The sequence below is a fragment of the Phytophthora cinnamomi genome, assembly GCF_018691715.1.
Source record: "Phytophthora cinnamomi strain GKB4 chromosome Unknown Contig21, whole genome shotgun sequence".
NCBI lineage: Eukaryota > Oomycota > Peronosporomycetes > Peronosporales > Peronosporaceae > Phytophthora > Phytophthora cinnamomi.
In genome coordinates, this window is record NW_027150954.1 from 1,117,883 (window position 1) to 1,141,385 (window position 23,503).

Here is a 23,503-nt window from a genome sequence, read left to right on the forward strand (position 1 = left end):
CTCCAGTCCATCGTACAACCGAGCTGTTAATCTGGCTTCAGGTGTGCGCCTTATCAATCGCCTTGACCGGCGCCCGCAGCACCTCATCGATCTACACTCTGTCGAACGTGCTGGAGTCAGTCTCACTCGTTTTCGTGCTGGTACTCCGCTTCTTCCAACCAACGGGTTCCGTTCGGTGGTCGCCCAACGGAAGGTTGAAATGGTGCTCTACACACTGCTAGTTCTCCACGAAATCCCATCCACCAAAAGCAAGAAAGCCCCGTCCGCCAGATCATCTATCGTCAAGATCCCTACTACTGGTAGACCCACATGTACTGGAGCAGGTCAAGGTCAACCGACATTCAGATCTCCAGGTGTGAATGTTGCACTTGGTGTATCCGTACACAATCCTGACTCAAGAATCCTGGCCTGCAACCACGTGGCAGGTCGCAGGTCGGCAGGACGCACGTACAGTACAGTACCACTCGTCAAACTGAGCTCTTGGCCCGAAATGGTGCTGTCCCGCTCGCTGCTGCTCTCGTGCGCGCTGTCGCTGTCGCTGTGCGCGGCCGCGCCCATCGACTTCCCCGACCTCAGCAGCTACAAACAGCCCTGCGAGCCCTTCACGTGCCGCCCCAAGCGCGCGCCGGCCCCGGTCAAGTAAGTGCGCCGAATGGTCGCGAGCAACATGGCTACATTTTAATAATCGGCCCTCGACAATAATGCAGGGACTATGAGTTCACGGCCAACGGCTGCGGCTCGTCGGGCATGCCCATTTCCACGTCCACGGACTTCCAGGACTGCTGCAATTGGCACGACGCCGTACGTCGTACCTGCAGTCTTGTCAAATACTTCAGTAGTTTTGATACTTTTTTTGTTTTTTTTTCTAAGCTAACTAAACACTTTTTTTCTTTGCAATGGGATATTTGCAGTGCTACAGCGTGTGCGGCATGCCCAAGGCCAACTGCGAGAAGAGGCTGCAGAAGTGCATGATGTCCAAGTGCAAGTCCATGAGAGACCCGGCCAAGCGCGACGAGTGCTTCTCGACTGCCAAGATCTTCTACATCGGCGCCAATGTGCGTGAGGATCCTCTTTTATTGCTGGTTTACATGGTGACTCATGATAGGTTTCTGCTGCTGCTGTTGTTGTCTTTGCTGTTGCTGCTGCTAGATGATCGCGTGTCCGGCGTACCAGGACGCCCAGAAGGAGGCGTGCGAGTGCGTGCCGACGGAAAACGCGGCCGCCGCCACTCGCGAGCGGCTCGAGTACTTCCTCGAGGAGAACGGTGCGTCCCCAGAGGAGCTGGACGACGAGGTCATCGACGCGCTGCTCAAGAAGTACAAGGGCCAGGAGCACACCATGTTCCTGCGGCTGCTCAAGAAGTACCCCAAGGCGCTCCGGACCGACCCGCAGAAGACCAACTTCATGGACGAAATCGTCAAGAACGCGGACGCTGAGCTCGGCCCCAACAAGGGCAAGAAGGGCAAGAAGAGCAAGAAGCGCAAGCCCGTGGAGAAGGACCTGCCCGTGGACGAGCACGAGGAGCTCTAAGGATCGTCCCAAAAAGATTGGACTTCCCCAAAAAATACGACGTTAAAGTACATCAGTCTTTTTTAGGACGAGAGTGGGTGTATCTCGCCTAGTTTTCAGGCCGCGGGGTCCTCCGCAACGTCGCTCACGTATTCGGGCCTGCAGATATTGATGCCGTATTCCTTGAGGCTGGCGGCCAGGTCCTCCATCGTTAGGACGGAGCGACTGGCTGCGGGAGAGGCGCCGTCGGCGGCCTGCGCGGCCGTTGATGACGTAGTCGACGTGGCCTGAGCTCGGATGCGCTGGTACTGCATCGCGTCGTGGGTCACGTCCAGCAGGAGCTTGTGCGCCGCCAGGGAGATCAGCCGCGTGCTGTGGCGACGAATTAGGCGGTCAATTAGCGACGTTTTAGAGCGGATGAAGCGAGCAGGTTACGCACACGCGCACGTCGTTGGTGACGAAGCCCGTCTGCTGCAGGTAGAACTCCACCAGCTCCTCCGGCACCGTCGGCGAGTACTGCGTCATGGCCGCCAGGAACGCGTCGAGCTGCGCCGCCTCCGCCATCTCGTATGGGATGGTCCGAATTAACAGTGAGGTAGTCAGGGGGATACACTGGAATGTAACCACGTAACCTACAGAGGGTAACCCTCAAGTTGAAGTGCGAAAGTTGCCTTTTTGGTCAGCTTCATTACGATTTTTCGTGAACTTGGCAGAGTTTCCTTCGGTTCTTCTCACTACATACAACTTGACTGGTTGGACGGGCTTTATGGGGCACGTTGAGCAAGACGCACGCTAGGATACTCAGCCGGTTGCAGGTACCCTGTGCGAACTCGCACGCTATACATGTGTTGTACTCGAGGGTCACAAACGGCACTTGATGAATCGCGAAAACAGTGGAAGCAAGAAATTCCAACTTGCGCTGAGCCCGCGTGCTGCGGAAGCCACCCCAGAACGACAGGTAGAAGAACCGAAAGAATAGCACGAAGATGAGAGAAACCGGCTCCAATGCATTGAACTGTCTTGCCGCAGTTTACACCAGCGGCTTCTATGGACACGAAGCACACACATGAAGCCAGCCCAGCAAGACCAGTGCTTCCGCAGTGTAATCCAGCCAAGTGGTAATTCGGATCTTAACCTTCACGAGGACATCACGGCCAATGATGGTGATCTGAGTCAGCTGTAGACTTGTCTCGGAGATACTGTTGAGCGCCACCATCGTGCTGCGACCGTCGTGGAAGTAAACGTGGCTTGCACACTGAGAAACGAAGCTACAAAGAGCAAGGGAACACGAAACTCGTGTCGGCGTGAATAGGAAGTCAGCACGAGGTACTGGAACTTCCAACCATCCAGAGCCAACATCGCCGGCTGGAACAATTTTCTCGTCCATGTCTTCTTGTGTGACCGTCACGACAATGACATTTTCCTTATTCTCATTCTCCTTGAGATGGATGACATGAACCTGGTATAAGAAGAAGTGGTGTCTGCGTTGTAATGCTGCAGAACAGCAAAAATAGCATTTTTCATTGTTGCTGATCTACCGTTTTCTGCCTTTACTTGGTGATGAGTGTGGCGCGGATTATTGATCTTTAGAGAAGATGAACAATTGAATTACAGTGCTACATTTGCCGTTGTCTTCTACAATAAGTAAGCTGTGAGAGCGAGCAATTACACTAATCTACGGCAATTTTGATTTTCCAAGTCTTATGAAGATAACGAACACGTCGCCTATTCATGAATTGAGCGTTCGTTTATGCTCACCACGACCCTATACGAATTCCGGCCACTGACAGCTACCTTGGGGATGTCAGGGAATGCAGGGGATTCTCGACGCGAACGGGTTCTCTTCGCCAGACTCTTCAGACCCGGCGCTCGGCCCCGAAACGTGGCCACAGAAGAGTCTCCCTTGCTCTTGGCCGTGTAGTTGGTGCGGCTATTCCCGCGAGCTTTATGGTGCAGGTTGAGCAAAATACACGCCACGACAAGCAAGCGGTTGACTATTCCCTGTGGGAACTCCCACGAGACACCGGTGTTATGCTCGAGTATCGCAAACGGGAGTTCATGGAAGACGAGCAGCGTGTACATCAGTAGCTCCACCTTGCGTTGGGCTGCTACATTTCGAAAGCCGGTCGAGAGTGAGAGGTAGAAGAAGCGAAACACGAGGACAAACACGAGCGAGACGGATTCCAGCACATTCCCAAAGATGTGAAAGGCTCCACCCGATATCACCCCTGCCGCGTCCAATATGCAGATACACACGTCCAGCCACCCCACCAGGATAAACACTTCAGCGACGTACGTGAACAAGACGATGGATCGAAGTCTGACCTTGATGCCGACCGCGCGGCCAATAATGGTTATCTGAATGATAAACGTAAGCTCCAAACTCGTCTCGGAGATGTCGTTCATCGCCAGCAGCATATTGAGATCTTCGTGGAAGTAAATCTGGGTCGCAAAACAGAGGAACGACGCCAGCAACAGCATGCATACTCGTACTTCTCGTCTTCTTTCGTAGTACACCGACAGGAGGTATTGGAACACCCAGGCGTCTAAGACCAGGATGATCGGGAGGAAGATCGATTTCGAGGCGGCATCCATGCCGTCTTGAGTGATTGCCATGCCATTCAGCGTCACTTTCCAGTGAGGAACGAGATTAAATGAGGTAGTAGACGATTGGGACTTGACAATGGGAACACCTTTGCCGCTCCATGAATAGGTAGCGCTCGAAATACAAATACAATGACACAGCTTCACCCCTGGCCTCTTTCGCACGAATGGGACGTGAAAGTAGCGGTTTTGATCGTTCCGGGTCAGGTCCACCACACAGTCTTATCGGTAACGATCTCACAATTGGGCTCGTGGTCACAACCAACATATATGAGGTGGTTTTCTCAACAGAACCCACTGAGAAACCCTGTAACCGGAAGTCAAAGTGTAACGACAGTGTTGTCGACACGGCCCAATTATCCGAGTGAAGTGTGACAGCTCAATGCATCGAAACTAGTCCCACTGCAGCGCTACCAACGCAAATCGCCTCCTCCTTCAAAGTACCGGTATTTACGCTGTAATGAAGAGTGCACTTGTACTCTCTTCCCATGTTGTCTTCCTGCAGACCCGTGCAAAAGCGCAGCGAATCTCCGCGATAACTTGTCGGACTCGTCCTGCATCGCAGCCAGCACCCGCGCTGTGGTTGCTTCGCTTGCGTGCTACTGTACATCGATAAATTCATCTCGCTGTTCGTCAATCTTGAAATCCTCATCGAATGACCCCACAACGTGTCAAGTTGTGGTCCGACGACGACTAGAACATTGGCACGAATCCAGCCTCCTCGTTGAAGCCAGCTTCAACGCACTCTGCCAGGAGCCGGTCGCGACGACCCCATCTCGAGATCCACCGATGGATAGGACGCTCCTTTCTTGTCCCTAGGCGGCATCGTGTGCCCCGCTGATCGCATGGTCTCTGCTATCGCTACAAATGGGCACCGAGGCCATTTCAAATGGCCCCGGTGCCCGAAGCTTTGCTTGGTAGAAGCTCGAGAGGAAGACGAAGATGGTGTCCGTGCAAGATCGAAACCCCACCTCGGTGAGGTGGAGTGGCTCCGAGTCAACAGAGACAAGACTTGGCAGGGCCCGGGGAGAGCGGACTCTGGCTCTGCTCGTTCGTTCCGACTCCCGGACGCGGTTTACAGTTTTACTTTCTCAGGGTTTGACGCAGTGCTTTCGTTTCGTTTGATTTCGTTGTTCGGGGCTCCGAAAGCCAAGTGGACGATATGTGGGCGTCTAGCAGTATGATCAGCGAAAGTGGCTGCAGCTCGAGAGGCGTGCGGCTCGAGCCCGACCCGAAGCATAGGCGACTAACCATCACGCGAGGAACGGACGACACGGACTCGCCTCACATGAAAGTTCAGCTATCGGACCAGGAGATCGTCGCGGACCTATTGGCGACTCTACCGAAGCTCAAAGCTGCCGTGGAGGACCACGAGAACAGAGCTCCGAACTGGCTACGCAAGTCGAAACATGGCGACTCGGTCGAGATCTTCGAGCTGCTGCCGACTCGCGATGGCAAAGGTGACGATATGGACATCGTGCACTCGGTGGTGGCGACGATTGAAATCGAGTGCCATTTGAACGAGGTGCTGAACGTGCTCACGAGTCATAGGACGAACCACGACTTGGAGGCATCGATGCGCGCTATTATCCCTAAGAAGAAGCTCCGACAGGGAGAGGTGCTGCTCCAACCGCATGCTACGACGCTGGACGGTTCTCCGATTCGGAAGACTCGAGTCACGGAGAAGTCTTCGCGGGGTGGGAAATCGGTGCGGTTCGACAATGCGAGTATCCCCGAAGACGAGGAGGAAGAGGACGCGGAGCGCAAGGTGCTCGTGAGTGTCAGCATGACGCGGTTTAAGTCCAAACGGAGAATCGACTTGCAGGGCCGACTTCGCAACCGCCACCAGCGTCTACAAAAGCTTTGCCTGGCAACCCTCACCCACCAGTTCATAGGCAAACAGCGTGCGGTGCACATTATCAAGACGCTGCCTCGATCGGTGCACGATCAGCTTGCGCCGATTGAGGAGAAGCACCAGAGTCGGTCGGTGCTTGGGAGTGGCCTGCGCGGACTCGACCACATCTCCATAGGTTTTGACATCCAAACCAGAACCATTCACTGCATTGGCGCTCGCGGCTCGGCACAGTCGACTCGGATTATCGCACACGGCTACGCGTCCGTGACAGCTCCTGAAAACTTCGGACAGCAGCAGCAGAAGACCATGACTACTTACAGTCCCTCGGAATTGATGCAGTACCGCTCCGCTCGCGTGAACGCTGAAGCCAAACACGTGATCGAATTGCTCACGACTTCGCTGCTGCAGTTTGAGCGCGTGATTCGTCGTCGACGCCTCGGTCTGCAGACGTTCATCAAGATGAAGTCTAGTGGCGGCGAACGACAATCCTTTCAGGCCTGCGAGGTCTGCAATAAGGGTTTTTCGCTTCTTCGACGCGAGTTTCACTGCCAACTGTGCGGGCACGTGTGTTGCAGTGACTGCTCGAAGCTCTATGAAGTGGAACAGGTTGTCGGTGAAGTCATCAAGAAGCGGCTGTGCGTGCGATGCATTACCAACGTGGACTCCTGCACTTTCGAAGACGAGGACTTCATCGCTGCGCTGGGCCCGGCTGTGATCGATAACGAGGAGGACTACGACTACGATGAGGATGAGGGTGGCGGTGAGTATGACTACGACTGTCGAGATGAAAATGACACGTCCGCGAGCCTCGGATCTACAGTCGCTTCCTCAGAAGTTGAGAGCGGCGGCAGTCCCGACGACGTGTCGGCGGAGCTGTACCCGGACAACGTGCTCGAGCGCTCGATGGCACTGCAGACTCTTGACCGGCTCGTGAACTCACAGGCCAATGCTCCTGGGAAGCAAACTCTGTTCGAGCGATCTCGGCTCAACCAGTCACAACTGTATCAATCTCAGCTGAACCAGTCTCGATTCACGCAGTCGCAGCTGTACCAGTCGCAACTAACGCAGTCCCAGTCAAACTTTCAGCAGTCTCAACTCTCTCAAAGCCATCTGAGTAATTCTCAGTCCCGACTCACTCAAAGTCAGCTCAGTAATTCGCAGTCGAACTTCCAGCATTCCCGACTCACTCACAGCCAACCGAGTAACTCGCAGTCTCAGTTCGACCACTCGCAGTTCAACCAGTCTAGCGTGAAACAGGCCCAGTTTGACGAGTCGATCGTAGCACAGCTTCGTGTTGATGTTGAAGACCACCTGAAGCGCACCCTGAGAGCAACGCTGCGAAACACGAAGAGGGGGTTTGAAGGAGCCGATGAGTCCCAATTTTCGATTGCACCGCTGGAGCGTGACTACCAGCTCGAATTTGACGGCAGCCAGACCATGTCTCCAGCGCATCCGTTGCCGCCTAAGCCCCTTCCAGTGCAGGAGCGGCGGAGACTGGAATACGTGATCGGTTCCGGCGCTATGAGCCCAACGTACGACCGAAGCGCACTGAATATGCTGGGCCAGATCGCTGCTGCCCACCTGGACTGCCCGATCGGGTATATTACCATGATCGACCAATCCACGCAGTACGTGGTGGGGCTGCACCCTCGTGGCGCCATCGGAATGTCGATTCCTCGAGAGGAATCCATGTGCTCGTATACCATTTACCACGAGCGTCCGCTGGTGGTCAAGAACGCTTTGAACGATGTCCGCTTCAGCCACATGGGCTTCGTCAGCCAGACCGGGCTGCGGTTCTACGCCGGATTCCCCATCCGGGCACCCGACAGCGCCGTGGTGGCTACTATCTGTGCGGCCGACTATAAGCCGCACAAGTATATTTCCGCCAAGCAGTACGCCGAAATGGAGGCGTTGGCTGACTTGGCGAGCACTCTCATTATCACTCCCGACATTGAAGTCAAGGCGGCGAAGCGCGATCCACACGCGTTCCCACGTTGGTAAAAAAGAGTATCGTTGTCGAGGCAGTACACGTGTAGTCGTAACACGCAAATATCTAAATGGAAACTAATTGTGCTAGTGAAGATGCAAACACTCGTCATGTTCGTGACGAGGCTATTGCCAGCTTGAATTCGCACAAGCCCACTGTGGCAAACACAAGTTGGCGGGCACACTGCTGGTGCTGTGTCTTCCTTTCTTGTGTTGACTCGATTCTCTGCATCGGATGAAACCCAGGAAATGCTGCAAAGTTTGTAAATAGCGTGCCAAAACTGTTTTTCTGGAGTCTTGGAAAGTCCAAGCGTCTCGAGCATGGGATCCTACGCAGGCTCCAATAAATGAACCATCTAAGAGCAAATTCACTTAGCTTACTACGTCGCGGATGTGGGCTAAATTGGCCACAACCAACGACCCATCAGTTACATCAGTTGACTCTATTGCGACCCAGACGCAGAATGGGTACTTATCCCGCTAGTGTCCCGCCTACTTGGTCGTTGTTGCTGTTCCTACGTTCACCAACCGCACTACCGGTAGTCAACTCTTGAGATTCTCGCAGATTCATCGTACTTCGACACCCGCAACATAACTATCTCCTCCAATCTTCGCTGAAGTTAGCTGGTTGAGAGTTAATACGTACTATCATAGTATTGAATATGATGAGGGGCTCTCACGCATCCCCATTATCATTAGTGGAAGTTGTATCGGCATGATACGCATTCGAACAAACAGTGCACACTTAGTGCTATGAAATAATACCCCGGCACGGCTTAAAAAATGAAAGGCAGCGCGTCTCGGGCGTGTCGCAATAACCGCAGAATGTATACACATTGGCAGCGTGCGACTGCGCCAACTACATAAAAAAAATGCTCTGATAAACTTCCTCACGTATCAAGTATCAGTTTTTGAGTACGATGCTTCATATAAGTATATACTGCTTCAACAGTATATGTATACTGCTGAAGCAGTATATTGCGATTGTGCAGCACGACTTTCAGTTGGGAGGAGATGAACAAGGCGGCGCAACTTCAGTGCTAATTCAGAAACACGGACTGACGCAGTCGATATTAGATTGACACCTTCCTCAGTTTGCAAGAATAAAGAAAGCGTTTTCCTTTCCGTTCTTAGGAGTCTTCGTCTGGAGGTCGGGCGAGGAGCACTCATTCGGAAACCTTACGACGCTATTTTTCAGCATAATTCTTTGCGCCAACACCCATTTTGCCGTGGATGGCGATCACACAAGACGGAATGGACTTGTTAACCAGGGCGCTACTCCTCCCTCTCGTGCTGGTGCTGGACGCTTGGATGTTTGAATATCTCGTGCTGGTGTACTATTCCAAATGGAGAGACATACGCGTGTGTTCGCTCCTTTTCGCGGCTCTACTTGCGCTTATAACCCACGTGTACTTTCACCAAGACCTCGATGTCATGATAGCTTTGAATGGAGTTTCGGAGACAAGCTTGCAGTTGACATTCCTGATTCAGATCACCATCATAGGCCGCGCTGTGTGCCGTAAGGTGAAACTGCGCTCGATAGCCAGACTAACATGCGCCGCTGAAGTACTGATCGTGTTGGGATGGCTGCACGTACTGGTTTCTATCCTGGAGGCCACTGGTGTGAATACGCACGAACGTCTCCAGCTAATCGGAAACGTGCTAGAATCTGTATCGCTCAGCTTCGTGGTGGTTTTCCGCTTCTTCTACTTGTCACTTTCGGGTGGATGGCAGCGGGTGTATGCCGATAAAAAGCTGGACATAGCACTGTACGTAGCGTTGGCTGTTCACGAAATTCCGTTCATGCTTCTAGAGCACAGCACCGGTGTGAAGAATGAATTCGCCCAGGCAATTTGTAATCGCCTGCTCATTACGGCCTGAATTCTTCTCAATATTCACCAGAAAGCTCGCCCACGCAGCCGCGGTAGCTACTCAACCAAGGGAAAACGAGACTCCCTCGTTAACAAGCCGGGGTCCGTGACGTCATCGAGAGGGTCCTTAGTCAAGGTGCCTACGGGAAGGCTCAGTGTGGGCATACCAACCTCGCTGATTTCGTCTCGGGCTTCCTTCACCTCGTTCCACACGACTGCTAAGCGCGGCCCGAATCCAGGCATACCAGGCTTCCTTGACATGGCGAAAATTGCAGTGACCTCAGGCCAGCAAGATGGCGGCTCAGTGGAGGTGTCGTCGAAAAACTGAGCTAGACAGCACGAGCTATTCAGCATTGGACTAACCTGCACACCTAAGCGGAAAATAAGCTAGAGTTTGTTTAGGCAAAATGGTCTTGTTGTGTATTTCCTCTACATGCATCTACGTACCTCTCCTAGGGCCGCCTAGACCGTGTCAGGAAGCAGATAGCGCTTGCCGATCTTGCGGTTGTAGTCCAAAACCTGTGCGCGCACCTTGCGCTTCTCCATCAGCTTGTGGCGCGAACCCGCGAGCAGGACAGCGTTCGGGTCCTCCGGGATGAGGTCCGTGAACACTCCGTAGCGCTCGGTCAGGACGCGGATCTTCTTCAGGTGCTTCTCCTGCATCTGCAAGCCCAGCGCGTCTGCGTCCTCCAGCGTGTTCAGTGCACGACGCAGCAGCTTCTTCCTCGCGTAGTGGTCCACCAAGAAGCCGAAGGTCACCTCGTCGGCCTCCAGGTCTCCGCTTTCAATCTCCGAGCGCACACGTTCCAGCAGCTTCTCGGCTTGAGTTGTCCGCTTGGCGCGGACATACATTTGCATCATGCTACGGTACGAGAACTTGTTCGGCTTCAAGTCAAACTTGGCAAACGTCTCGTCGAGGAAGACCTCCGCCGAGCGCAGGCGCAGCGCGTTCGAGTACACGGCCAACATGGAGTTGAGCGTGATCAGAGACGGCTTGAGACCCTTCTCGAAGGTCATCTCGTGGAACCGCACCTCGGCACGCTTGATGTTCAGCGTCTGGAACTTGCCAAAGTCCTTCAGGTCCATCGGTGTGGGGTCAAAGTCCAGCGATTCTTCGCTGTCGGCGAACAGCCGGTCGTCCTCCTCGCCGTAGACCTCCATGCTCCTCTCGGTCTTCACCAAGTCGGTGGATTCAGACTTCAGCATCTCCTCGTGGTCGGCCTTGTCCTTCTGCCGCAACTGCTCCACTTGAGCCAAGGCCTCGGGACTCAACTTATAGCTGTCCATCTCGTCCTCCCCGTCGCCTTCTTCGTCAAACCGTCCGTCGTAGTTGGCGTTTTCCAGCGAGAACGTCTCCTTGCCCGGTCGCGTGAGGTCGATCTCATTGCCCTCGTCGTCCCATTCCAGCGGTTCCTGGTAGATCGGCTCCGGCGGGGGGAGCGGCTTCTGGTTGCGCGGGGCCTTGTCCACAATGGACCGGATCTGTGCACGAGCGTACACGTTCAAGAGCGTGTTGTACACGAACTCCGTCATGGGCACGTGGTGGCGCTCCATGTGTCGGACGATCTGCTCGGCCTGGATAAAGTCGCCGTGCTTGGCACAGGCGTGCAGCACCGTCGTGTACGAGTACAGGTCCGGCACGTAGTCGTACAGCTCCTGCATCTCGTAGTAGAAGTCGATGGCCTTGTGCGCGTAGTAGTGCGACTTGGCACAGGCGTTCATCAGCGTGTTGAACGTCACCAATGACGGCGTAAGGCCGCACTCCAGCAGGTCCTCCAGTAAATTCAAAGCTCGTTCCACGCGGCCTTCACGCGCGAATCCGTTGATAAGACAACTGAATGCGATTTCATCGGGCTCAGCCACGTGCGTCCGCATGAGGTGGAAGGTCTCGAAGGCCTTATCCAGGTCCCCCTCGGCTATAGCCGCATTCATCAAAATGGTGAAGGACGCGCGGTCGGGCACCAGTCCCGCCACTTGCATCTTCTCCATGACATTGTAGGCCCAGGGCACTCGCCCAGCCTTGGAGCAGGCCCGCATCACGGCGTTGTACACCGAAACATCCGGCAGCACGCCGCGCTCCTTCATGCGGCCGATAACTCGCACAGCCTGGGCCGCATGACCATTGGCGCCTAAAGCTGTCGCGTACAACATATACGACTTGGCGTCGGGCGGCACCACGTGGGGCACACTCTCCAGCGCGTCCATAAGCGCCAGCTCTGTGCTGTCCGCGGGCTTAACCGGTACCACGGTCTGCTCCGCGGCAATGGGCGCGAGGTTTTTCTCCATGCGAGTTAACAGCGCGTTGGCCTCCTTATCCAGTCCCTTGACCGCGTACACCCGCAGCAGGAAGTTGTAGTCGGTCACCGCCAGCTCGTGTTGCACTTGCCCATCCCCCTCAACTTCAACATGCCCCCCAGAGGCAGCGGCAGCTGCGGCGCGTTGTGTCTCATCCACCTCCTTCATGATCTCGGGCTCGGCTCGCGCGATCGCGTTGAGCTTGGCGAGCGCGTCGAGCTCGTCCACGTCCTCGAGGCTCGGCTCGGGCTCGTATACGTAATCGCCCAGCGGGCCCGACTTGTCCAGGTACTGGAAGACCTCGTCGAGCTCGCGGTTGAGCTCGGCGTTGCGCTCGAGCGCCGCCCACTCCTTGGCGTTGCGCGCGTTGGCGCGCTGGCTCGACTTGAGCTCGCGCGTGCGCTCCAGGTGCGAGCGGTGCGGCGCCGCGTCCTTCTTGAGCTTCTGCTTCGTACTTAGCGCGGTGTGGCTCTTGTTGCCCTTGCTGCGGTTCCAGCTCGACGTCTTGACCACGAAGGCGGAGGCGCCGCCCTTGCGCTTCAGCAGCACGGGGCTCTGCGAGACGCCGCGCGTCTGGGAGCCCTGCAGGTGAGCGGCAGTCGCGGCTGCCAGCGGCGCGCGGGAGGCGGAGAGAGCGCCGCGCGCGGCCGCGGAGCGGGCGAAGCGGAGCAGCGCCGACATGGGGGACGACGACTGGAATGCGCAGCGTCAAAGCTCTGGTGGAGAGCGCTCGCCCAGTGTTTTTGGACCGGTTGGCACAATTGATTTGAGCCATGGAGGTGAGAGTACAGGCGTGCACCTATAGTTCAAATGGGTGGTCTATATTAGTAATCACATTTGATTTTGTTTTGGGAGATTGTGTGACTTGAAAAGGGGAGATATATGTATGGATTAGATAAACGTATGCGTTTATAACGGGTGTAGAATTAGAGGGGCAGGACTGTACAGATCGTACATGAGATGGGACAGGTTGAGCATGTACAGAATGGGATGTCTGAAGTACGAGGCAACTTCAACGTGGCAAACAGCTAATACGGTGGACAGCCAAAGGCGTGTTGTTAGCCGTATCCACCCATGGGTGTTAGTACCTAGCGTCGGGTGACGAGTTCTCACGACTCAATATCCGAAAAAAAAAAAATGCTTATTGCTACTATACGCGGAGTAACACGAGGGCGACTCGTTTAAAAGAATATTTTGTGCTGATTGAAGTTAGTTGTCCACGGCGTAGTCGAGGTTGTTGCCAGGTTGTATCTGGCGGTTGGATGAGGAAGCGCCCACAACGTCGAGGAGACTCGGATCGGGTGGAGAATCGAAGCGTGGACTGCTTTCGCATGGATTGATGCGAGTGTTTGCGACGGGCCTTGTGGATCACGTTGATCATGATGCACGAGATGATCAACACGCGGATGACAATGGCTTGCAAGAACTCCCGTCCAGTATTCCAGAAGCACGAACGGGGGTTCGTGTGCCGCCGCCACCATAAGATAGAGGGAATACTCCATTTTACGCTTGACTATCACCTGTAGTAGCCCCCCCGGACAGAGAAAGATAAAAGAGCGAAACACCAGTGCTTACAGTACGTATTCCACACCATGGGGGAAGTCTGCTCCCCGTCGCAAAACCAGCGATCTCAAGCATTGAATCAAGGATATCAAACCAACTCTGCCACCGAACAATCGAGCGAAGCTTGACCTTTTTGGCCACGTCACAGTCGATGATCGTAATCTGAATGATGAACGTCAGCTGCAAGCAAGTTTCGGAGACGTCGTTGAATTCCAGCATTGTCTCGTACGTCTCGTGGGAGTACAAGTGGGTTTATCACGCAGGGTATCTCGCGACGTCGCGGCGAATAAACACACACCAGGTACTACATGTAGAATACCCAGGCGTAGAGCACCAGTACAACTGGGAGAAAAATACCCCTCGACAAGTATTCCACGTTATTTTGTGTGATCGCCATCCATCTTCGCCTGGAACCTCAGCAACTGACGTCAAGAAGAGAATCATCACGCATAGCTTGTTCTAGCTTGTTCGGAGGCGGACAAATACAATAAAGCAATTGGATTAATTTCTTGAATAGCGCACGCTACACGTAACTTCGCGCTGATAAAAGCTTTCCAAACGTGTAGTAGGTTGGCTCGTCGCGTAGCGCAAGGCCACGAACGAGCACTGCCAGACGATCGCGTGGCGGTGATCGACTTGACGTGAGGCGAGTACGGTGGACAAGTGGCCAAGTCGGGCCGTAGTGTGGGACAAGATACGGGTGGTGACGAGGGCGAGCCAGTGGGCTAGTGCCACCAGCCATCGACGGGCGTTGAGCAAGCAGTGGAAGGTTGAAGTGGCGACAGCGACGGTAGAAGATCGCAGGCGTGGGGCGACACGCCGAAGGACAAGGGCGAAGAGTATGCAAGCGAGGCGAGGCGAGATCAAGAGCAGGAACGTGAGGCTGTGAGGCCTTGAAGTACCGGTGAGGGAGAGGTCCAGTAGGCTAGGAAGGCGCCCGTGCAGTAGGAGTAGGTAGATCGACGGGGAGTAGGAGGGCAGCGAGCGGCGGTCGGCCGGCTCGACCCTCAGTTGCGATTTTTCACTGGTTAGTGGAGGATCAAGACTAATATACACGAGTTGCGCCGACGCAGGGTTACGGTCGAGACAGGTGAGCAGAGGCAGGCTCGTGCACAGATGAGGGCAGTGTTCGAATAGGGCGGCGGGACCGTGGAGAGAGACCACGGGGCTGTGGTAGTTGGAGCTCCTCGGCCGAGGGACGACAGGGCTCGCATGTGCCAGTGTGCGAAGGGCTCTGCTGTCCGGTGCATATAACCGGGTTTACGAGCAGGAAGCGGCTAGTGGGGCCACCCGACCACTAGTGCTGATAATGCTTCCTCCCAGCCATCCCTATCCTAGCCATGCGTGCAGGCCAGTAAAGTCTGGTCGACACTGAACGGCCTCGCACTGGTAGACTCCCCTGCTAGCCGTGGCGCTCCCAACCGCTGAGGTGGTCAACTTGTGTTAACTATCTACCTACGCCGTGGTGTAACAAGAAGGTCACACGGGTTGGAGATAACGACATGGTGGTCATACAGGGGCCTACCGGGCAGTATCACGAAGTGGTGCTGGCGGCTTGGCATCCGTGGGCATAGCCGCAGTCGAGAGAGAAAGGAGAAAGGAAGAGAAAGAGGAAGAGAAGAGAGAAGAGATGAGCGATGAAACTAATGAGTTTGGTATTACGTTAACAGATTACGAGAGACGAAATGATGGTGGTCGGAGGACAACTGGCACGTGATGAACGCGCTCAACGGCGAGCAGCGTCAGCGGAGCGAGCGGCAACGGAAGCGGCGAAACAGCAGCAGCTTCAGCACCAACCGACAACGGTCACGACCTTGGAGACGGAGGACGGTGCCACGGTGACGCTGAGCACGGAGGAGATACGCCGCGCATCTGGCGACACGCCGATGGCAGCAGGCGGAACGGGGCAAGGCGACCTCGGCACGAGTCGAGGCGGTGACGTTCTGACAGGACACGGCGACGAAGTGGGCAGCGGCAGCCGGACGGCGACGGACGGTGACGGCGGGCAGCCGAGAAGCGGCCGCGGAAACGACGGCGGTAGCGGGCAACAGGCCAGCGCGAACTTGGACACGACGACGGACGGGGACGCAGTGGACTTGACGGGGACTGGTGGCAGCGGCGGTGCCGGAATGGGGCGTACGCCACCACCACCACCTCCTCCCCAACCGCACGAAGGAGCAATGGCAGCTCGTGGGCGTGGTCCGGTGCAGGGGAACGCTCCTCAGCGACCGATCATCGTTCGCGAAAAAGCCAAAGCGTTGAAGTTGAAGAAGTTCAAGGGCTTGGACGACACGATGCCGGTGACGATGTGGCTCAAGACTGTGCGCGCGGAGGTCAGGCGCCAGGCAGTGTCGCTGGGAGTCGAGTGGCAGGAGCGCCAGCTCTACCACGAGGTCGCGTCGAACCTCGAAGGCGAGGCGCAGCGCTGGTTCGCCACGGTGATGGAGTCCGTGCCGGAGAGCGAAGAGAACATCAGCACGTTGGCTGGGATGCTACGCGCCAAATACATGACGCAATGCACTGGCCCGGAAGTGGTCGACTTGCTCAACGCGAGACGGCAGATGAGAGGCGAGCGGCTTGTCGAATACGCGCAGTCGTTGCGCGAGATCGGGGAGCGCGGCGACGTCGGAGAAGACTGCTTGGTGAACGCCTTCCTGAAGGGGATGAGCAGCCCCGAGGGTGCCACCCACGTACGAGGGCACAGGCCTCAAACGTTGGACGAAGCAGTGAACTTGGCGGTGTCCCACGTTGGCGAGTACGGTGAGGGGTACGGCGTCGGGTTGGAGACGGCGATGTCGCGCTGGGACGAGCGCGAGACGTCAAGCGGGCGCGGGCCCGGGGTGGGCGCCGCGACGACGACTGGCGGCCAGGAACAGTCTGGGCTGACAGGGAACTTCGGAAGTGTGGTGACTGGCTACGGACCCATGTGGGGCACGGCGGCCACGCCGCCTAGGTACGACACTGAAGGCCGGCAGGTGAGCGCCTGAAAAGCCAGTGCAGATTGGTGGAAGGCGATACCACCTGGTTTCCAGCTGGTACCGGTAGGGACACGCAGCAGCCAGGGAGACGGTTCAAAATTTCGAACGGCTAGCAGTGACCAGTTCGCAGCGCGAGGAAAGCGGCCAGCAGCGGTTGGAGATCAGAACCCGAGGCGTCCTGCAAAGGCGCTGAAGGTTGAGGGCAGTTATGGCAGCGGAGCACCAGCAGCGAGTGGCGGGGTGTCGAACCCAGCGCTCGCGACACGAGAAGGTAGGCTGCTCAACCAGCAGCGCTACATGCAACGACGAGAACAGCCAAGGCGCGAGTTCACCCCTCGGCCTGGCACGGAGTGCTACTACTGTGGTCGACTTGGGCACTTTGCGCGGTTCTGTGAGCTGAAGGAGGCGGACCTTCAAGCGAGTGGCACGAGCGCGGTGGCTGGCGCGACGGAAAACACCACGGAAGAGTCGGGAAACGGCCCGCGAGCGTAAGGGCCCCGGCCTTACTGCTCGCAGGCACTGGACCGGGTAAGACGACGAGGCAGCGGCCTGGGCAACGGCAAGGACGCGCTGCCAGCGACGGCGGAGAACGAAGACGAGGGAGACGCGGGCGCAGACGACGAGGAGCATGGCAAGTTGACATTGAGTCTGGGGATGGCGCCGCGGACGACGCGCACGAATGCATCCGCGGTGGAGACGATGGGGAGATGCGGTCAGGGGATGGCGTGGCACGCACCGACCCCAGAAGACGACAGGAGGAATGGCGGAGGTCTGGGGATGGCGCCGGACGGCAGGTGCTGGTGGCCTCTCCGACAGCCACCGAGGTTAGTGACGTCAAAGAGCCGACGCTGTCGCACTTTTCCAACTCACTATTAGTGAGCTGGAAGAGTGTATGGTAGCACTTGAACAGAGGAAGTCGTTTGTTGTTGTTTGTAGAGATGCCCGAGCTCACGTCTTGAAAGCACTCCGATGATTGCTGCTAAGGTGTCCGAGATTTGCTCTCGAGATCACCAAGATGAGAGCCCACCTTACTTGGCCAGAGCAGGTTGACTTTATTCTCTGTTGATTCCGGAATGAGCCTGCCGCTCATTCACTGCTCCATACTCTAACTCTGTTTTTACATGCATTCCTAGGTCTCGATGGGTTCACTGCGCTGGTTGCTCGTAAAGAGCACCGACCCTTCGGCTGACTGCGGCTAATGTTGCTGAAACCGCACCATCTTGACGCTACTGCAATATTTACAGTAACAAGCCTTGTGTGGTATTTCGATCAGCTCGCGAGATTCCACGAGAATATCGTGACATTCCCTCTGCTAAGCAGAGACCCTCCTTGATTTCTTGCGTTCATGAAAGCGATTGATCAGGTCGCCAACATATTTCAAGTTCTCAAGCGGTTCCCAGGTGCAGCGGGCGTGTCCGATCCACTTGACCTTGTACATGGCCTTGCCACGGACGCGTTTGAAATCCACTATGTCCTCCACTAACTCACCCTCAGTGTTATCCGGAAGCAGTACCTTGAATGTCCGCTGCTCCCTGCCACTACTGCGTATGTACGGCTTCAGGTAGCTAGTGTGGAAGACGGGATGAAACTTTACACCTTTCGGCAGCTTCAGTTCATAATAGTCGTGGCCCAGTCTGTTGATAACTGCGTAAGGGCCAATCCATCGCGCTCCTAGTTTTTCTTTTGTTGTTCCAGCATGATAGTTTGCCAGGTTTTCGGTAGATAGCAGTACCTCCTCCCCGACTTCAAAAGCTTGGACGGGTCGGTTGGCATCGTAGTACTCGCTCATGCGATCTGCTGCCCGCTGAAGCTCACGTCGTACAGTAGCTAATCGATCGGACTGTGTCTCGAGGAACGTCTTCCCCAAAGCACAGCGTTGTCGTTCAGCGCCGGTCGCACGAGGTGGGCTAAGCAATGTAGCAGGGGTCGAGGGTAGGTACCCAAGATCGGCTTCGAAAGGTGCCATCGATATTGCCTGCTGGAACCGTGAGTTATATGCAAATTCTGCGAGAGCTAGATACGAGTCCCAGTCGTCGGACGCTCCATTCGTAAAAGCTCGCAAATAATTTTCAATTGTTTGATTTAGGCGCTCGGTTACTCCATTTGCTTGATGGCGAAAAGCGGTGGTCAACTTTTGACGGGTGCCCAGCATCGTGCACAATGTAGTCCACACTGATGCTGTAAACTTTGGATCCCGATCGGAAAGTATTTCAGTCGGGATACCGTGCAGAGCAAATATTCTGTCACGGTATAGCTCAGCAACATCACGAGCGGTAGCTGTACCTTTACAAGCTACAAAATGAGCTCGCTTAGTCAGCTGGTCTATTAACACGAGCACTGAATCACAGTTGGAACGACATTTTGGTAGAGCAACAATGAAATCCATCGCCACGTGTGTCCACCGCCCACGCGGAATTGGTTGGCTTTGCAGAAGACCCGGTGGTTTGGTGTTTCTAGCCTTCGTTCGCTGACAAACTTCGCACGACTTGACATAAGCACGTACACTCCGTACCATGTGCCTCCAATAGTAATGTTGCTCAACGAGACGAAGTGTTCGATCAACACCAGGATGGCCATAACACTCGACATCGTGGAATTCGAACAGTACCCCACTAATCAGCTCATCAATAACTGGTAAGATGAGTCGTGGGGCTTCATCATTAGGCCCTGCATACAACAACTTGTCTCCGTTGAGCGAATAGCGCGCAAGATGTCGGATCCGCGATGTTTTATCTCCGTTGGGTTTGGTTTGTAGTGCTTCAATAATTGCATGTGTAATCGGATCCTCCTTGTAGCGAGCTATCGCTTCGCTGACTACAGCAGTCAGACCAGCACACACACGCTTGTGAATAACACTGGCTGCCACTATTTGCTCCAATGAACTATGCTCTGCAAAATCAGCTCGGCGTGAAATGCCGTCTGCCACGGTATTAGTTGCCCCAGGAATATACTTAAACGAAACAGGATATTCACTGAGCTCGTCATACCAACGTGCTATACGCCGCGAAATACTTTTCTGGGCGAATACACTCTCAAGCGATTTGTGGTCGGTCTCCACAATAAAGGGGTTGTCAAGCAAATACACCCTCCACACTCGAAGCCCGAACAAGATTGCCAATAGCTCTTTTTCTCTGATCGAGTAGTTCTTTTCAGCTCCCTTGTATTTCCTGCCATTAAATGCCACAGGTCTCTCAACGACCTCGCCGTCATGTTCTACCATTTGATACAGAACACCCCCGATCGCATAATCACTTGCATCCATCCTAAGATAGAATGGTTTAGTGAAATCAGCTACGGCCAGTACCGGGGTCGCCGAAATTCGATGTTTGAGCTGCTCAAAATGTTGAATTTGTTCTGACGTCCAGTGCAGCTTCACCCTGCTTTTAGCGCTGTCGGTATTCTTCAACATTTCAAAGAGAGGTCCCGCATCGTGAGCGAATCCATCACAGAACCGTTGAACGTATGTAGCGGTACCAAGAAATGATTGTAATTCACTTTTAGTAGTAGGCTGAGGCCATTCTCGAAGCACTTTCACCTTCTTCGGGTCGATTCTCACTCCTTTACGACCGATGTAATCTCCCAAGCAAGGTATCTCAGCGGAGCAAAACACACACTTGCTCAATTTGACGTAGAATTGGTTGTCTTCAAGACGACTTAACACTCGATCAACAGCGGCGAGATGAGCCTTTAGATCTTGACTTTGCGTAAAGATGTAAATGTCATCGAAGTAGGAGAGGCAGAAATCAGCTAAGTCCTTAAGCAACTTGCGAATTCCGTCATTAAATGTTGCGGGTGCGTTTGATAAACCCATCGGTACAACTAGATATTCAAACGACCCGTCCGCTGTCTGGAAGGCAGTATACTTGATGTCAGAATCGCGCATACGGAATTGGTAATAACCACTGAGTAAATCCATGCAGCTATACCAGTAAGCACCTTGCATTTGCTCAAAAATAACATCCTTGCGCGGCATCGGCAATGTTCTTCTAACCGTGTGATTGTTCATCGCTCTGAAATCGTGCACAATGCGCCAACCCACGGGCTTTTTAACACAAAAGGTAGGGGCACCGTGGGGAGAGGACGAAGGACGAATCAGACCTGCTCGTAGCATCTCTTCTACCCACGCACGTATTTCTTGTTCTTGTTTCGGTGATTGCCTCCACTGCTGACGGAAAATAGGCTGTTTTGTATCCACGTCCATCTCGTGGACTCCATGCGTCTTAGGCGGTAGTTGCTGCGGCAACTTCTGCCTGAACACGGCTCGATGGCGGTCCAGCACAGGATATACGGGTAGACCTTTGTAGTCATCTACCTCCGTAAGTGCTATTTCAGATTGTGTTTGTTCTTTTTCAGCCACTGGACGCAATACGAACACACCCTCCAATTCCTGAGGTTTTCGCAAAAGTCTCTTGAACTGCTTGCTCGTTATATATTTGGTTTCACCACTTGTCACTGAGCAAAATCCCTGCTGATAGTATTTACTACATGAATTGTTTGTGTTACCAGAGACCGAGAAGCGCTGGCCTCCAACCTGCAGTGCCGGCTTAGACGGTTTCGTCGTGGTCCTAGGTTTCACTTTCTTCATCTTTACCTTCTTTTTGTGGTTTTTATTCGTTGCCGGTATCTCCCTAGGCTTGATGGTTTCTTCAATCCAGTCGATGTCCGGGTTGACCGCTCTAAGCCACGGCATACCGAGCAGTATGTCTTGATTTTCTGGCACGGGAAGCACGAGAAAATCACCAATGTAGGGAGCGAAAGAGTCCATAAACAAATGCAATCGCAAAGTTTGCTTGCGAACTCTCATTTCTTGCTTATTTGCCAGGGTTATCGGTATCTCAACTCCATGGTCTTTGATCTTGGTTTCCAATTGAGAACGTTGACAAAATTCCGGGCTGACAGCATTGATCGTGGCACCGCTATCGATAAAATTCGAATTCGTCAGGAATAAATCGTCACGGGTGCACTGAACAGTGCTGTTCGTATGCAAAAGGCAGCAATATTCACGAGATAACGAAAAAGAATCGTCGGATTGGGCAGATATTTTATCGTCTTCGGCGAATTCCATATGCCGTTCTCCATTCGTCACGCAAACAAACATAGTCATGTCATTTTTCTGGACATAGATTGTTTTTTCTTCATGCATCGGGCTCCGTGTCGAGACTGCATCCGAGCCTTGGTCCGTGCATTCATCTCCATCACCCTTGAGTCTGCTGAGCTTGCGGGTATGTCCACTCAAACGCTCAATATTGAGTGGACTTACTCGTTTAAATGGTCGTTCTCGTCACTAGACTGATTATCGGTGACCGTCATACGCGAAAAAATCGTGTTGACCTTCTTGCTCGATTTGGCAGGACGCTTGTCGGGATATTTGAACCAGCAGTCTTCGACTCGGTGTGGTCCACGACCACAAAAACTGCAGTTACTGCTAGCCTTCGCGTTGGTATTCCCCGAGCGGGCTCCATTCCATGATTTTCGCGCAGCTGGAGGCGGGTTACTTGACTGCCCAGATACCGTAGTAGCTGCACCCCCCACTTTGCCTTTCGGCTTGTTTTCAGTGGGTCTGTTATTTCCCGTGTTTTTTTCTCTGAGTTTCCACTCGAGAAATCCGACTTGAATGGCTTCGTTCAAATCTCGAGGCCTCTTGCGCTGAATTTCACGCTTCATCTGCATGTCCGATAATCCGTTCACGAACAAGTTCATTGCACTGAGTGTGTCAACACGAACAATACGATACAGCTCTCGAAACTTGCCTACGTAGCCCGTGTAACCCCCAGTCTGCTTAATCGTGAGCAATCGGTTTCTCATTTTTCCCTCAAAGTTCGGCACCATAAACTCCATCATCATCTCGAGCTTGATCGCGCTCCACAATTTGTTTGTAGTCTCGTCGGTCATGTACCGCTCGTACCACACCAATGCATTCTTTTGCACACACTGGTTGAGTTCCTGCGCGAGAAAATGGTCATGCTCCAGCAAATCATACCCCTTCTGGTGAAAGTAGGATTCAAATTGAAAAATAAAGCTGTTCAACTTGATCCCATCGATATCCCCAACAAAAACTGGTGGTTTGACATCCATTTTCCGCAAATTCAAAATTCCAGACGAACTCGCATCACTCCGAGCTGCTGGTGTCGTCACGTTATTCACCCCACCGCTCCTGGCGCCACCCTGTCCCCTAGCCGGGTTCTGCTGTGCAGCTGATGATCCAGTTGACCACGAAGGTGCTGCTGGAGGTGGCTGGTTTGGTGTTTGTTGAGTTGCTCCTTGAGCCATGCGATGAGCGTCTTGAGCTACTTGTTGCACTCGGTTCAGTCCTTCTGCGAGCTGATTCATAGTTTGCACCAAGCCCGCGACCGTCTGGTTCAACGCGGCGATGTCCGTGCTGATCCCGGTGCTCAGATTGCTGATAGTCGCATTGATATTGTTGCCAAAGGCACGAATATCGTCGTGGGTCTCGTCCAGCCTTGCTTCCAGGCGGTCGATCCTCATATGTTCGGCGCTGCGCTGAGTACCATCCAGCTGCTGCCGTTCCGGCGCGGTGTCACTCCGCAACACTCTGCGCGCGGTGTTTCTTGCTTGCATCGTCTCAAGTTCTACTATGTCGCACTTTTCCAACTCACTATTAGTGAGCTGGAAGAGTGTATGGTAGCACTTGAACAGAGGAAGTCGTTTGTTGTTGTTTGTAGAGATGCCCGAGCTCACGTCTTGAAAGCACTCCGATGATTGCTGCTAAGGTGTCCGAGATTTGCTCTCGAGATCACCAAGATGAGAGCCCACCTTACTTGGCCAGAGCAGGTTGACTTTATTCTCTGTTGATTCCGGAATGAGCCTGCCGCTCATTCACT

At 54.2% G+C, this 23,503-nt stretch overlaps 5 protein-coding genes across 5 annotated transcripts; 2 read left to right on the top strand and 3 right to left on the bottom strand.

Moving 5' to 3' along the window:
- Positions 1 to 490: 490 nt before the first annotated feature.
- IUM83_03629 (putative phospholipase A2) lies at positions 491 to 1,530 on the top strand (the record flags this gene model as incomplete). The annotated part of the gene is made up of 4 exons (XM_067927648.1): positions 491 to 639; positions 708 to 801; positions 912 to 1,055; positions 1,150 to 1,530. 4 exons carry the CDS (start codon positions 491 to 493, stop codon positions 1,528 to 1,530), a joined length of 768 nt encoding a protein of 255 aa, XP_067795413.1.
- A 95-nt stretch (positions 1,531 to 1,625) lies between these two features.
- IUM83_03630 (Transcription initiation factor TFIID subunit) lies at positions 1,626 to 2,073 on the bottom strand (the record flags this gene model as incomplete). The annotated part of the gene is made up of 2 exons (XM_067927649.1): positions 1,626 to 1,881; positions 1,949 to 2,073. The coding sequence occupies 2 exons, from the start codon at positions 2,071 to 2,073 to the stop codon at positions 1,626 to 1,628; spliced, it is 381 nt and encodes a 126-aa protein (XP_067795409.1).
- Positions 2,074 to 3,234: 1,161 nt separating this feature from the next.
- On the bottom strand, positions 3,235 to 4,104 carry IUM83_03631 (uncharacterized protein; the record flags this gene model as incomplete). Its single annotated transcript, XM_067927650.1, has 1 exon — positions 3,235 to 4,104. The coding sequence occupies one exon, from the start codon at positions 4,102 to 4,104 to the stop codon at positions 3,235 to 3,237; it is 870 nt and encodes a 289-aa protein (XP_067795442.1).
- Positions 4,105 to 5,293: 1,189 nt separating this feature from the next.
- IUM83_03632 (Glycoside-Pentoside-Hexuronide (GPH):Cation Symporter Family) lies at positions 5,294 to 7,969 on the top strand (the record flags this gene model as incomplete). Its single annotated transcript, XM_067927651.1, has 1 exon — positions 5,294 to 7,969. One exon carries the CDS (start codon positions 5,294 to 5,296, stop codon positions 7,967 to 7,969), a length of 2,676 nt encoding a protein of 891 aa, XP_067795250.1.
- Positions 7,970 to 11,206: 3,237 nt separating this feature from the next.
- Positions 11,207 to 12,801, bottom strand: IUM83_03633 (mitochondrial protein; the record flags this gene model as incomplete). Its single annotated transcript, XM_067927652.1, has 2 exons — positions 11,207 to 11,238; positions 11,316 to 12,801. 2 exons carry the CDS (start codon positions 12,799 to 12,801, stop codon positions 11,207 to 11,209), a joined length of 1,518 nt encoding a protein of 505 aa, XP_067795411.1.
- Positions 12,802 to 23,503: the final 10,702 nt, after the last annotated feature.